General features: G+C 49.0%; 1 protein-coding gene across 1 annotated transcript in view; it reads right to left on the bottom strand.

Annotated features, from left to right (window-relative positions):
- PPFIA2 (PPFI scaffold protein A2) overlaps positions 1-14991 on the bottom strand; it is a 2034471-nt gene that overhangs the window by 643647 nt on the left and 1375833 nt on the right. Inside the window, exons 11-12 of the mRNA XM_078674230.1 lie at positions 13568-13651; positions 12608-12739 (exon numbers count right to left, since the gene is read on the bottom strand). Coding sequence (XP_078530356.1) covers positions 12608-12739; positions 13568-13651 — 216 coding nt within the window. The remainder of the gene's footprint in view (positions 1-12607; positions 12740-13567; positions 13652-14991) is intronic.

Genomic DNA, 14991 nt, shown 5'->3' with positions numbered 1-14991 from the left:
ACGTTTATTTAATTTCCTTTTTTGCACCACTCTTCATCCATTTTTAATTCACTTTTTCGTTTTTAAGCTTTAGACCTGCGATTCAGGTTGCAGTCACATATCCTTGGTGACAGCCGTTTTTATGTTCAGGCACTTTCACTTTTCAACTAGTCCTATTTTCATGCCCATGTTTTTTCACAGTCACGCACTTATCCGGAGATGACACACAGGCTTACTTGCTGGAGCCAGGGTCTTCCGTGTGAGAGTTTGTCCTTGTTTCTTCACTATTTCTGGTGAGTCTATGCTCTGAAGCTTGCATTACACGGCGCAAATATGGGCGTAAGGCACCATTCTCACTCTAGCTCCGTTTTTACAGGTGCTTATAACAGTATGAATTATTTCAGCGCGCGTGTAGCTACATTGCTTAAGGTAAGCGCCGTAGTGTTTTCTGAGCGTTACTTTATTTTTATTCCTAAATACACACTGCAGCATTTGTTTGGTTCTTTTTTGCAGTGTAAAGCGGTTTTCCGCTGGTTTATGGTTTCGCGTTGAGTGCACACACTCAAGCGTTTGAGGTATGACAAGTATTCTTCACATCTTCACTCTCTCGGTTTTCCAATTCTTGGGCACTTAGCACTAATATCACGTTTATGTATTTGTTTACATTCATTCATAAAGGTTTGCTCTTCGGCCCTCCTCAATTGTTTAGATCTTTAGCTCCCGATTTGTGGCACTATTTTATTTTATTTCACTATGGCATTTTTAACACAGTGTATGATGCGGAACTTTATCAGTTACTTCTTCAGTTGTTTTTTCCTGCCCCCTCGTGAGCCCTAATGTTAGACTATTGATGTTAAGTTTCTTGTTGTGGCATACTCTTTATTAAAATCAGTGTATTGATACATTGCAGATTCCCCTGACGAAGGGCTTATGTGAAACGCCCGAAATGCAATGGGATCTGTCAAGTTCTGTTGTTTTATGCTGATTACAAGCTGAAGTGTTTGCCATTTTTTAACTTTATTTCATCTGCGACAATCAAGAATAAAGCAGATTACAATCAATTTCATGGTTTGAAGATCTCATTCTCAGCCTTGGATTCTTTGGAAACCTTTTGGATTACTGTAGTTTATGATAAGAAAAATAGTACAACATAAACCATTGTCTTGACAACGTTGTGTACACTTTTTGTGACTTGATGGTAGTGCACTGGGTTTTCCTGGATATATTCCTGGGTTATTTCCTTTTCACTTTGAATTAGGTGGCCTGCAGAGCCCCTCACCTGGTGCACACATGTTTGTAAAGTTTAATTCTAAGTTTGTATAAATGACTACATTTGTTTAAACTAGAATCTTTGAGTGCATTTCAGCTGCGCATTAATCACTTTTAGAATGTTGCCATTTTCTTGCCTTGACTGTTTGATGCCTGCAGCCTGTCTCTGGTCACATGACTGGGGTAAGTCGGCAGTTAGGCTCTGGTTATTGCGCCTAACCAGACACACACAATGGGACCGAAGGTGTGACTGAGTGGGCCGGATGGGAGGGATGTGACTGGGCCTAGCCTCACTTACACACAAAGACTTATATACCCCCTGTAGTTAGTCTGGAGCCATGGCAGGAAAGGTAGGGCAGCTGTGCACTTCACAGTGTTACATTCCATATAGGTGCCCCAATATAGGCTCAGGTAACATCGTAAACTTTCACCTATACTCTCCCCTACATTACACACATAACGGTTCTTGGGGACTGACCTTTTACCTAGATACGACACTGCACATATAACGCAGGATTTTTCTGGTAAAAGCCTCATACATTATGCATGAAGATTGTTGGAAACTCAGCAGGACTACCATCTCCTGCATAATAACTAGGAATAAAGTTAATTCCTGATGTCATCCTAAGTCCGACAAGTGGCACAGCAAGGTAGAACCCCGGGGATACCTTTGGATATATAAACAAAACTTCTTTTTGAGACAAACAGAGGAGATCAGGATTTCCCTGCCGACACACTGACGCGAGACGCTGAGGTTCCTGCATTCAGATACTCCAGCTCGCAGTGGTCTAACATTCCTTGCAGGGTGTCCAACTCGAGACCAAGACGGGGTCCCACAGTCTCTCACTTCAGGTAATGGGGATTACTTTAACCCTAGAGAGATTCTTGGCTTAACACCTACATGCATGGAAGGTATATTAGGTACATCTAGTTAGAGTGGCATCGTAGGAGAACGCATTTTATTGTCATCTATTTGACATACCTGCCTGGATTCATGGTTATAGCAAAATGGTAGAAATCTACCATCCTTTTACTTTCTTAGTGCTTCTAATCATTTATATATTGTCTAATGGTTGTTTCAGCACACCTATTTTACACTAGAATAATGATTGTCCAATAAATGCTTATTGAAAAATGTCCATACAGTTTATTCTGTATATCTCTCTGAGACTGAGTGAGCACGAGTGACTGAGCGAAAAGTAGTACACTGTTTCCATGGCCCTGAGGGATGAGGATTGTCATGTTCAATAGTTGCCAAGAACTATTCTCTCCCTAGTAAGAGGAGTTTCTAGTGGCACTGTGAGCTAGCTGGTACACAGGCCAACATGCCTGGTGGAGGTGCCTAGAATCAGTCTGACACCAATCCTAGAGTGTATGTTGCCTCAACGTGCAGATCCTATATAGGTTTTATAGGAACTACACGATAAATAGGCTTGCCCCCAGAAGCATCTCCCCACTTCAAAGGCATAACTGTGTATAAAAGAAGCACCTCCGACACCACTACTTTAGTACACTTCTGGACCTGTGTATACTATGCCAGGAAAAAGGACTGCTGTGCATCTGAAGGACTTCCACTCTGCTGTGCTCCTGCTGTGCTGTGATAATCATCTCTGCTGAGCAATGCATCCCCGAGCAGAATCAAGGCATTGCTGCTGCTCCTGGATTGTACTTGTCGTAAAGACCTGAGTCGTTCTGACATCACAAAGCATCCACAGCCCATGTCCTTGCATCTCCCTCCAACGGCAGACTCGATGATGATGCTGGACTCCGCATTGCAGCCTCACAGCTCCTTGGAATCGATGCATCACCAGCTACGCACTGCATCCCTGACCCTGGACTTCACATTGCAAGCCCAGAAAATGGGAACCTCGACGACGTTGCAACAGGTCTTGCCCCGCAGCCTTGCTGCAGCTCGGAACTGACACAGTGCTTCTTGGACCCGGATCCACACATCACTGCTGCTGCATGGATTGGACCTGTTGCAAAGACCCACATCACCACCTGCATCGCATTTGGAACTGCAGCTGCATGACGAATCCTCTGCTTAGGCCCTTGCATCTATCATCAATGGCAGACTCTGCATCACAGCCCCTTGGAACTGATGCAACAACCCACCTGCGCGACGCATCCCTCATAAATGGGATTCGACGATGATGTAACAGAACCTCGCACCACACCTTGGAACCAACTTAACCCTCTGATTGTGCAACGCATCTTCGACGCAGCTCCTCACATTGCTTCGGTAACCAAGATAGAAGGTACTCTGTTTAGCAGGCCCAACTGGGTCCCTGTAATCGGTTTCTGCTCCATCGAGACTGGCCCGAACTTATGACTTTCTTCCAGGCCAGTATGACCTGATTTTCACTGTTGACACTTTTTGCCTTTTGGTGCTATTATTACTAAAACCTTTGAAACTGAATATCTCCTGTTCTACTGATTGGATTATTGTTGTTTTGGTCTTGTTTTATTAATTAGAAATTGCCCTATTTTCCTAATCCTGTCATGACCCCCTTTTTTGGTGTGCTTTCACTGTATTACTGTTTGAAGTGTTGAACAAATACTTTACACATTGCCTCTGAGTTAAGCCAGACTGCTCTGTGCCAAGCTACCGGAGGATAGAGCACAGGTTAATTTAAGGTTTGCTTGTGACTTAATCCCGAGAAGTATTGTGGTTGTTGATTGAGAAGGGTTTCACCTCCCTCAACCAACAACCCAATTTCTCACAATTACAATTCAATATTTTCAGCACATGGCATCTTTCCAGATTTTGGGCCGGATTTAGATATTGACAGATAGGTTGTTCCATCACAACAGTGATGGATATCCCATCCGCCGAAATATAAATCCTATTATAGCCTATGGGATTTATATTTTGGCGGAAGGGATATCTGTCACCGCTGTGATGGAGTAACCCTTCCGCCAACATCTAAATCAGGCACTTTGTCTTATTTAGAAAGGCAGACAGGACAGTCCTGGAACTGCTCAGTATCATATACTATTTACAAGAAGGGATAGCATACAGCTCCAACTAAATATGGGTTTATAGCATTACTTGGTGTGGAAACAAAAATCTAGGAATAGATCACTTACTCCTGAAAGAACAAGAACTGTTATCAGGAGTCAAGGTCAGCAAAATAATAGAGCACTGTATTAAAGTAATTTAACAGTTATTAAGAACGAATTGGTCCTTGATGATTCCATGTCCCCAGGAAGTCTTGGTCTAACTCGCAGTAAAATTGATGCAATTGAGATATAAATAATGACTAGTATACTGTAGCTGTAAGATTGGTCAAGTAACTTCTGTGCTCAAAAAGACTCACTCACAAGCCATCTATTCAAAACAGAAAACATCTGAAAAATGTTCTAGGTCCACAAGATGTGGTACACTCTAACTTAAGGGTTTTAATTAGTGTGATAATGCTAACAACATTGAAAAAACTGTTTAATTTTTAAACAGAGACCTACAGTACATTACATTGTTTTTCACTCCAGGAATTAATTTGAACTTCATCGCTATAGTTTCTAACAAACATTTAGAGAAACGGTTTAAAAATATCTTTGAGCAAAAGTTATATTAAATGCACATTATAGATCAAAATACACAGGCACTTTTTGCTTACAGGTGAGCTCTGTTCCTATAGTTTAATCCATTTACAAAAGGCTTGAGCACCACAGACTTACTGCCTGTATTCAGTGAAATAACAAAACTGAACAAGCGAGTTCCTCAAGAGGAGATCCTAAGAACAGGTCATCATGGTCGTATCCAGATCCTCTGGTCCCTGGTTTTGCACGATCCTTCACAGCAGATATGAAAAGCTTCTCCTCAAGAATGCCCATGACCATAGCATGTCTGGAAAGGACGCTGTTCAAAAGACTATGGGGCATATTACCAAGCAATAGCGATAATTATCGTTATTGCTTGGTTAGAGACAAAATTTTACCGCTGAGCTGCGGCAATTTTTTTATCGCAGATAAACCTTGGTATTACCAAGATTTATCGAAAATGCGATAAAAAAACGGCTGCGCTGCAATGCATGAATATCGCTGAAAAGTCAGCGATATTCATGCATTACCGAGCTAATGCTCTTAGCCATGTTATCCACCTCCCATTGGATAACATGGCTAAGAACTGCTCAGGGCAGGTGTTAGCTTTTGGAGATATTCGCGCTTAGCGCGAATATCTCCAAAAGATGGTAATAGGAGATAGCGATGTTAGCGACTGTTTCCAGTCGCTAACATCTTGGCACGCCCACTTTGCATGTCATTAGTGATAAATATCACTGACATGCAAAGTGGGGCCCAAAATGGTCGCTATCTCCTACTAGCTGTCGCTAACTGGTGTTAGCGACAGCTAGGTAATAGGGAGATAATTTTTTTTTCACAACCGTATTTATTAAGAGTTCATGCATAAATCGATACAGCCCTCCACAGTCAGGAGGAGACTGTCAACGACAGACATTGAAAAAGGCATAGCAGTGAACCCAGAGTTATAAAAAAAACATACCCCAGTCCCCTCCCAGACCACCCAACCCCAACCGCCCTACTACACCCCCCCCTACTACCCACCCCTTATCCCTCCCGAACCCAGTGCACGTGTTCACAGCGTAGCAACATAAGATGCAAAACAAAGGTGGAGCCAGCCAACAGTCTAAGGTACGGGGTCCACATTCAGAGCCAACACATCATCAAGATCCGCGGGGGGGTCGAGGTGCAGACCCCTGTATTCCGCCCATCTCTTCCAAATTTTGTAGTGCTTCCGGGGACACCCTCTGGCCTCAAAGACAGGCAATTCCAGGCCCATAAGGAAGTCCAGTCCCGCTTTCCATGCACCCAGCGGGGGGGCACGAACACTTTTCCAGGCTTGGGCCAGATCTCGCTTGGCCACCACTAGTCCCAAAAGCAGCAGGTGACGTTTGTAGACATTGCCCCCAACATTTTCCAGGATATGAAGGAGACCCAGCCTAGGGGTACGGGGCAGGTCCCACCCCAGCACCTCCGAAAGACAGTCCCAAACTCCCGCCCAGAATCCGGTCAACCTCCCGCAGGACCACACAGTATGGAGAAGCGTCCCCCTCTCAGCACCACACCTCAGACACTCCGGGGCGGCTATAAGGCCCGCCCGCCACAGCCGTTCTCTAGTATAGTAGGCCCTGTGAAGGTACTTAAACTGAATAAATCTGAGACGGACAGCTATAGCAGCTCCCCGGGGGGATTCAAGCGCCTCGCGCCAGTCATCATCATCCAAGGGACCAATATCAATCTCCCAGGAGGCCTTCAACGACGAGAGGGAAGGGGAACAGTGTGTAACCAAGGAGCGATATATCTGAGAAACCTTTTTGTCGCCTAGGTCACCCATAAATAGCTTAGCCTCGATGGGACTGAAATCAGGGAGTTGCTCCAAGCCCACCAGACTCGGGCCAAGGGCATGACGGAACTGGAGGTACCGGAAGAATTGGGACTTAGGCATATTGAATTCAGAGCTAAGGTCCTGAAAGGACTTAAGCGTAGTACCGGAGAGAACGTGACCAAGGGACGAGATCCCGATCGCGTCCCAGCCGCCAAACCCGGAAAGGGAAGCCAGCGCCGGGAGCAGGCCATTATGCCACAACGGCGTCTCGGCCGTCAGTCTGCCCCACCACCCCATACGATGCAAAGCTTGCCGCCAGACCGCGAAGACCACCTGAGTGACCCTCGGCAATATCCTCCTCCGCCTGGCCGAGTACAGCAATGTGTGGAGCGTGGCTCCGCCCATCAACGAGTGCTCTAGAGCATAAGCCGGATCACTACGGTCCCCATACCACCACTCATTGAGCACGAGGAGGTGGGAGGCTTGGTAATAAGACAGGAGGTCCGTGGACGCCAAGCCGCCACTGTATGTAGAGAGAAAGCAGGTACGTAGCGCCACCCGAGAGGCGCCCCCGGCCCACAAGAACCGACCCAACACCGAGTTGACACTCCGGAACCATTGTGGGTCGATTCTATAGGGATGATTCTGCAGTTGGTAGAGGAGCCGAGGCAGGGCAACCATCTTAAAAATCGCCGACCGCCCATAGATGTTAAGGGGCATACGGGTCCAGGCCTTAACGTCCATCTGGACCCTATCCCACACCGGCCGAACGTTCCGATCCCATGCCACCGCGGCCGAGGCCGAGAGGAAGACGCCCAGGTACTTCATGCCCTCGACCACCACCCGGAGGGACGCAGCCCATGGGCAGTGTACCGAGTCACTCCCCAGCACCCACAAGGTCGACTTATGTGGGTTAAGAAAAAGCCCCGACGCCAGACCAAACTCATGCATGATCTCAAGAACGCGAGGGCCCGTACGATGCAAGTCAGTCATAAAGAAGAGCACATCGTCTGCATATAAGGCAACGCGGTCCGTGTGATCCGCCCCCCCATACAAAGCCCCGATAAAGCGCGTCCTGGCGCACCCGGGCGGCCATAGGTTCCATAGCCAGCGCGAATAGGTACGGGGAGAGGGGACATCCCTGTCGGGTGCCCCTGGCCACACGGAACCGCGCAGAGACCGCCCCAGAGACACGTACCGAAGCGGTGACATCTGTATAGAGCAGCTTCACATAGGAAATAAAAACCGGTCCCAAGTTCAGTAGTGGTAGGAGAGTAAAGAGATAGGTCCAGCTGACCGAGTCAAAGGCGCTATCAATGTCTGCCAACAACAGCGCCGCTTGTTCCCCGGTGGTTCCGATCGCGTCCAGCGCGGCCTGGGCCCGCCGAATGTTGTGCCGCGTCGCCCGGCGTGGCATAAAGCCCGCCTGATCCGGGTGGACAAGGGTTGAGATGTGCGGGAGGAGGCGATTCGCAAGCGCCTTGGCCAGGAGCTTGGCTTCAAAATTAATAAGGGAGATGGGACGGTACGACTCATGGCGCTCGGGGGGCCTGCCCGGCTTTTGAAAGACCACAATCTCGGCATGCCGCCAGTCTGGGGGGAGGGTGCCACGCTCCCGCGCCAGTTCCAACGCCCGCCTGTAATGTGGCCCAAGCTGTAGGTGGAATGTCCGATAGAATTCGCTGGGGAACCCGCTCGGCCCCGGCGCCTTACCCGCGTTTAATTGACCCAGTGCGTCGCCTAATTCCTCCGCCGTCAGGGGGATCTCCAGAGCGTCACGAACATCATCGGAGACCGCCCGCGGATGGACCGCTGTGAGGTATTCCTCAATGCCATCGGAGGAAAGGCTCTCCCGAGGGGCATACTGACGTTCATAATGGCGCGCAAAGCTCGCCGCAAGGATCACAGGGTCTGTAATCGCCACTCCAGTATCGTCAACAAGCCCCGGCAAGGTGATCGGCTGCAGAGTCTGCTGACAAAGCCTATGGAGCATTGTGCAAGACTTGTCGCCCCACTGGTACACCCTACTACGCGTAGCCAGCCACGCCTGGCGTGCCTCATCTAATAAGACCGAGGAGTAAGACTGTTGCGCCTGTAAAAGCAGCCGCAGTGTCACATCGTCAGCCGCCGCCCTGTGCCGCACCTCCAGCGCCTCCACCCGCACCGCGGCCGCAGTAATACTGTGTTGGTGAGTCCGACGAGCCGTCGCGCACCAGGCTATATCCACCCCCCTCAAGGCGGGCTTCATGGCCTCCCACACTGTGATGGCATCCATCCCTACCGTAAGATTATCCTGCCAGTAGTGGGCGATCGCACCGCGCAGATGCTGGGAGTAATCCGGTCGCTGCAGGTGCCACGTAGACATCCGCCACCGAAACGGCTGGCGCGCCTTACAGAGATCTATTTGCACCGCCACATGGGAGTGGTCCGAGAGCCCGCGAGGCCGGATCGCCGCCCCCTGCACCCTGTCAAGGAAGGCCCCCGGTACAAACACACAATCGAGGCGCGAAAGAGAGCCATGCACAGCAGAGACATACGTGTATTCCCGCCTCCCGGCATGCAAATGTCTCCACACATCCACCCATCCAAGACCATCAATCATGGCACTCAGCCGAGTAGGGGAGGCTACAACCTCGGCCCCTCGTCCCCTCTGTCTGTCCAAGGTCATGTCCACCACATCATTCCAATCGCCTCCAATAACAGCCAGGGAACGGGGAAGCTCGGCCCATAAGGCAAACAGTCGCTCCGCAAGGGCCCACTGCAACGGGGGAGGGGCATACACACAGCCGAACACCACAGGCTCCACACCAACCCTACCCTGCACAAACACAAACCGGCCCTGAGGATCGAGCCATTGACGCTCATGAGTGTAAGCCAGCCGTCTGTGAACTAGAATGGCCACGCCCCTCGATCCCCGAGTGAAGCCAGCATGGAACACCTGGTGGAAGCCAAACCTCTGCAGACTCAGTGCCCTGGTACCCATCATGTGTGTTTCCTGAAGAAAGAGCACATCTGCCAAGTCCCTTTTCGCCCAGCGAAGCACGGCCCCCCGCTTGATCTTGTCTAGGAGCCCCCGGACGTTCCAGCTCAGTACACGCATGGAAGTGCCAGGAGATACAAGCCGTGGAGCTTCAGCCATTGTCACGATGAGCCAGTACCCATCCACCCCAGTACCCGACCCCGGCCCACGACACCCTGTTTGCCAACATCATAAGAAACACGTGCACCCCCCAGAACACTACCCTAAACCCCACTACCCCACCAACCCCAGCCCAACCCACAAGCAACCAAACACCCCAAAACCCCCCACCCCCACCCCCATACCTCAATAAACAATGAAGCATCTGTCGCGGTAAACGGTACTTCAGGCCCAAAACATAGCGCCCAAAGCCAGCCATACCAAGGGATCCCAACTAGTTCCCCCCCAAACTAACCAGACACACTCCCTGAACTACCCCCCAATCCCAACAGGAGGAGGCAGCCCATACTACATGCCCCGAACCCCAAAAAAACATATACAGTCGAGTCATAAACAAAGCACCACAGAAAAGTACCAGACCAGGATGGCCCTGGTATGCACCAAAAAGGAAGTCAATACTGCACCGGCCAATGTCTGTCCCACCAACCACAGCTCAGCATCCGCAGCACACAGATTGACATATGACAGGCATCCAGCAGATAGTTCCTGTGAACGGTGATCAAGAGCCGTGTTCAGAGTGATCCGTATCGGGCTGTGTGTCCCCCAAAAGAGGGTCCTGGGACAGGGACCTCCGCCGGGAGCGAGACTTGCGGTGACGTTTCCCTCTGCCTGACGTGGTGCCCCGGTCCTGAGACGAGGCACGCGACGACCCGGAGTGGAGCCCTGGCTGGACATGAGGTCGAACTCTGACCGTCTCATCGGTCCAGTTGAAGACGGCCTCCGGTGTATCGAAGAAGAGGGTCTTGGAGTTGAAGATCACACGGAGGCGGGCCGGGTAGAGCAGTGAGTATTGGATTTTCAAGCCACGCAGCTTGGCCTTGGCTTCCAGGAAGGAGTGTCTCTGCCGGTGGACCAGTTTGGTATAGTCCGGGAATATCATAATTTTATGATTATCATAGAGCAGGGTGTCCCTAAGCCGAGCCTCCCGGAGGATGACGTCCCTGTCGTGGAAGTTGAGGAGCCTGGCGATGATCGGGCGAGGCCGCTCCCCGACCGGCGGCTTCTGAGTCAGGGCGCGGTGAGCACGCTCCACCACGAAGCATCGCGACAGGGAGTCCGGGGGCAGCCAGCTCTCCAGCCACCGGGACAGAAAAACGTCCATGGGCCCATTCTCGCAGTCCTCCCGAAAGCCAACAAAGCGCAGATTGTTCCGCCTCGCCCGCCCTTCGGCATCTTCCACACGGAGCGCCAGGCCCCGCTGAGTCTGTTCCATGTCGGCAATCTTCTTCTGAAGGGCCCCAACATCTCCCTCCACTGCTGTGACCCTGGTCTCGGTTTCAGTAATGCGGGCGACCGCATTACGAAGATCTTGCCGCAGCAGCATCACGTCAGCCCCCACCGCGCCAATCTTCGCATCCAGCATGTCGCGGGACTGTGTAATGGCGGTCAGCAACGCCGCGTTGTCTGGTCCAGCATTTTGGCCCCCGCCAGCCGCACCGGGGCCTCCACCAGGGCCGGTGAACTTATCAATGGGTCCAGTCTTAGTGGCGGCCGAGCCCCGAGTCATGGCTGCCACAGAGAAGGCAGACCAGTATCACACACCTGTAGCGAGGCCGCACCGCACGATAGTCCACCAACCAGGCCTCGGCCGGGGCGTCTAGGGCACACCAGGCCACACGGGATCCTCACGCCACTGGTCCACAGAACGGGCAGGCCCCCAGGAAAAACGCCGTCTCACCAGGGCGTAGTAGGTCGTCCCCGCGCCCACTGGCACGGCGCAAATATGGGCCACTCTAGCCCAGTCCACGAGTCGTCCGGCCGCCGCCCCGGCGACCACAGGGGCGGGGAAGGGCAAGTATCCGGGCCAGGCGCCCGACTGACACCCCAGTCCCGGGGGACTCCCACTCGGCCGAAGGATCCGGGCCGGCGACTCCAGGCGGGGACCACCAAACTCGAGGTCCCGGCTCCACCAAGGCCAGGCAGGCCGCAGGTCGTCCGAGGCCCCCCAGGCACCAGCCCCCACCGCTGATGTGGCGAGAAGAGGCAGGGGGGGTCCCACAGCAGGCCGCCGGCAACCAACAGCCCGGGGTCGTGGCCAAAGGAGAGCGCCGCAGGCCCCGGATCGAGACCTCCAGTCCAGATGCGCCAAAATTGAGGCCCCGGCTTGCTCAACCGGCACTAGGCCGCCCGCTACTCCAGGCTGCCCTACCGCCGAGAGAGGTCACAGCGCGTCCCTGGCAGCACCGGATGACTCCCTGCGCCGTCCGCCGCTGTAGCCCCAGACGTGGTGCACAATTCGGGTCCGGGGGCCAGGAGAAATCGCAGGATAAGTATCGGGCCGGCGGGAGCTCTAGCAAGCCACGTCCGCCATGATCGCCCGCTAAGCCACGCCCCCATAGGGAGATAATTTTATCTCCGCTTTCTTGGCTTTTAAAGCCAAAAAAGCGGAGATAAACCCCCTTGATAATATGCCCCTATGTTCATATTTGAATGGTCGAGGAAAGTGTATTTTACTATGTCGTGCATGTTGCAATATGATTACTCACACACTTGGTGGAATGTTGTCCTAGAAATTAGAAATCGGTGGGCATCATGAAACAAAGGGGCAGATTTACATAAAAAACAGCACAGCAACTAAGTTGCCGCGCTATGCTGGCTGCGTTGTGTCAAAAGAGAGAGAACAGAAAAGTGCAACACTTTAGGTTCCTACAAGGGAAAACAACATTTCCACTGGAAAGTAAATGCCTATACAACTTAGGGACACTTTTGTGCAAAATGTTAGTAAATCTGAGACAGATTTTCTAATCCCATTTATAGATATAGGACTAAAAAAATTACAGTATTTGACCGAAACTACTTTATTAGTAATGTACCTTGTCTTCAAGTGCTGCCATTCTTTCCTTTAAGTGCAGCTGCAGGCGTTCATTAGACTCGGTCAGAAGCCTGTCCACTGTGTCGGACAACCTTTTATTATGTTCTTCATTCATTTTCTCTCTCTGCCTAGCCTTAAGGAGCAGAACAAAAGGAAGAGTTTGATTAGTCTATTCTGTATCCAGTGGTTGGAAAATGTGCAGGTGAAAGGTGAGGCTTAGAAATATATTCATCCTGACATTCTCAGTAACCCACGATACTATTATACAATACTAATATAATGGCTCCCAATGTATTTACACACTCATTGCTTGATGGAGGTCAGTATTACATTCCGAAATGTAATAACTAAAGTACAGACAGAAAAACTTCTTGTAATGGTCGAATATTCATTTCTTTTTTTTTCATTCTTTCTTTTTCTGACTAATGCTCGTTAGTAGAACATTCATTTCAATATGATTGCTATTATATGAAGTATGATTTGGGTAATTGAGGCTCTGAAAAGAGGCTTCTTCAATGTGAAAGATAGTGGGACCCCTACTGTTGTGTCCTATGGACTGAAATCAGTATTATATATACATTCAGTAATGTGTTACCTACTTTGTCCAACTCTAGGACACCTAGGTTGATTCCACGTCCACCAATATTCCTAGTACACCACCCAACCTGCATAGTGGGTACAGGACCCACCTGGTGCCCATGGCAACCCTCAGTCGTGGTGGCCCTCAGGATAACCTACATGTCTTACCCACCTACCTTTATCTTTCTAGTGCATCAAACACCACATTCCTTACCAGCATATCTTAAGTTGAGAGGCTTCCTGAAAGCTTTAGCTTTGATTGTAAAGCCATTGCTATATTAACCTGCTAAATTGTGTTCTCAAAAGATATACTGATACCTAAGCTACCCTCAACTTTATTGTGCCATAACCTATAAGTTAGCATCTGTAGTCATAAACCTACTCGTTGCAGTTCCTGATTCTTCTCTTCAAGCTGAGTTTCAAGGTGTCTCATACGTTCTTCAATGTTGCCGTGCCTTTCTTCAGCCTGTAGAAAACACAATACATCCATTTTAAAATGTCATCTTTAGAAAGAACGCACTTTGCAAGTCAAATTAAACAAGAGAAGAAGCAAGCTGCTACGAGCCGCAAACATAGTTAAAACACATATTAAACGAGTTTTTTGGCAGCTGGACGCATTGCTTGAAATGTGTCAGCTATAGAGGCCTAGAAGATCCAAGCACCAGCAACACACTAGGAAGTTTTGTGAGCAGTGATCTCAGCCAAATGGAATATGCAGAGAGTGCATTGCTTCAACACAAACCTCCCATCATTAATTTACAAGCTTCAAAAGCACTGGACTGCATGATGGAATGGTTCAAATAAAGGTGAGATAAGAAATTGCATGGATTCTATGTATGAATAGAAAGTAGAGTCCAGTAGGACTACCTTCCTACGTATGGAGATCATGTCTTGCAGTTTAGCTTCCATACCATACTGACAATCATCAGATGAGGTAGAAGAGGTTGGATCAGACTAACAATTCAAGGAAAAGGAGAGGGACAAATTAGAAAAAAATAACTAAAGACGCTCAACAGAACACAGAGTAGTTCTGAATGTTCAAAAGAAGAGTGTAATAAGCAATCAACACTGTAAATCGCTGACTAATATACAAAATACAGAAATCGACCTAGAAATTGATTGAGATAATGTAGTTTGTTTTAAACCAAGTTAACTTAAAATGACATGAATAGCTATCAGTATTTATATACAATGAGAGCTATAAAAATTCAATATTAGCCTTGTCAGACAAAATAAAATATAAAAACGTGACTTATAACACTGGGCTAAAGTGGTGTTGTATTTTGCAAGCCATTGTGATAACAAATATTGCAATGAGTACATTGGCAAAATAGCTTATTGGGCGGCTTAAACAACACAAACATTTTGATATAACAAAATGAAGTTATCAAGTCAAGGTCATTATGTCCAACAGGAAAAGAAACGTACACAACTTTGCTTGACAAATATTGACATAATATTCAACTGGCAGTGAAAGCACATGTGAAGCATTACGCATTGATAGATAAATAAAGAAAAGCCACAGAAAACTAAATTCACTTGTGTTGTCTAAGTATAGAAGCTTTCAGACTGCCCGTGAGCCCTGGCAGTAAAACATGGAAAACACATTTTGTGTTAGTTGTGAAAGCTAGAGAATATCGTTTTCAGAAGAATTGTCAACATTTGTTATGAGTAATCCAGGAGTTCCCATTGACCTTCTGTTTGTCAAAAGCAGAACCTCATATTCAACATGTTCCCCTCTTCCGGAAATTGTAAAGTTTCAAACCAAGCCTCCAGTTGGTATGGAGATATTTGAAATAATCTACG

Source organism: Lissotriton helveticus, chromosome 1_1 (assembly GCF_964261635.1).
Source record: "Lissotriton helveticus chromosome 1_1, aLisHel1.1, whole genome shotgun sequence".
Lineage (NCBI taxonomy): Eukaryota > Metazoa > Chordata > Amphibia > Caudata > Salamandridae > Lissotriton > Lissotriton helveticus.
The sequence above is the reverse complement of the archived record's forward strand: the minus strand, read 5'-3'. Positions and strand labels throughout refer to the sequence as shown.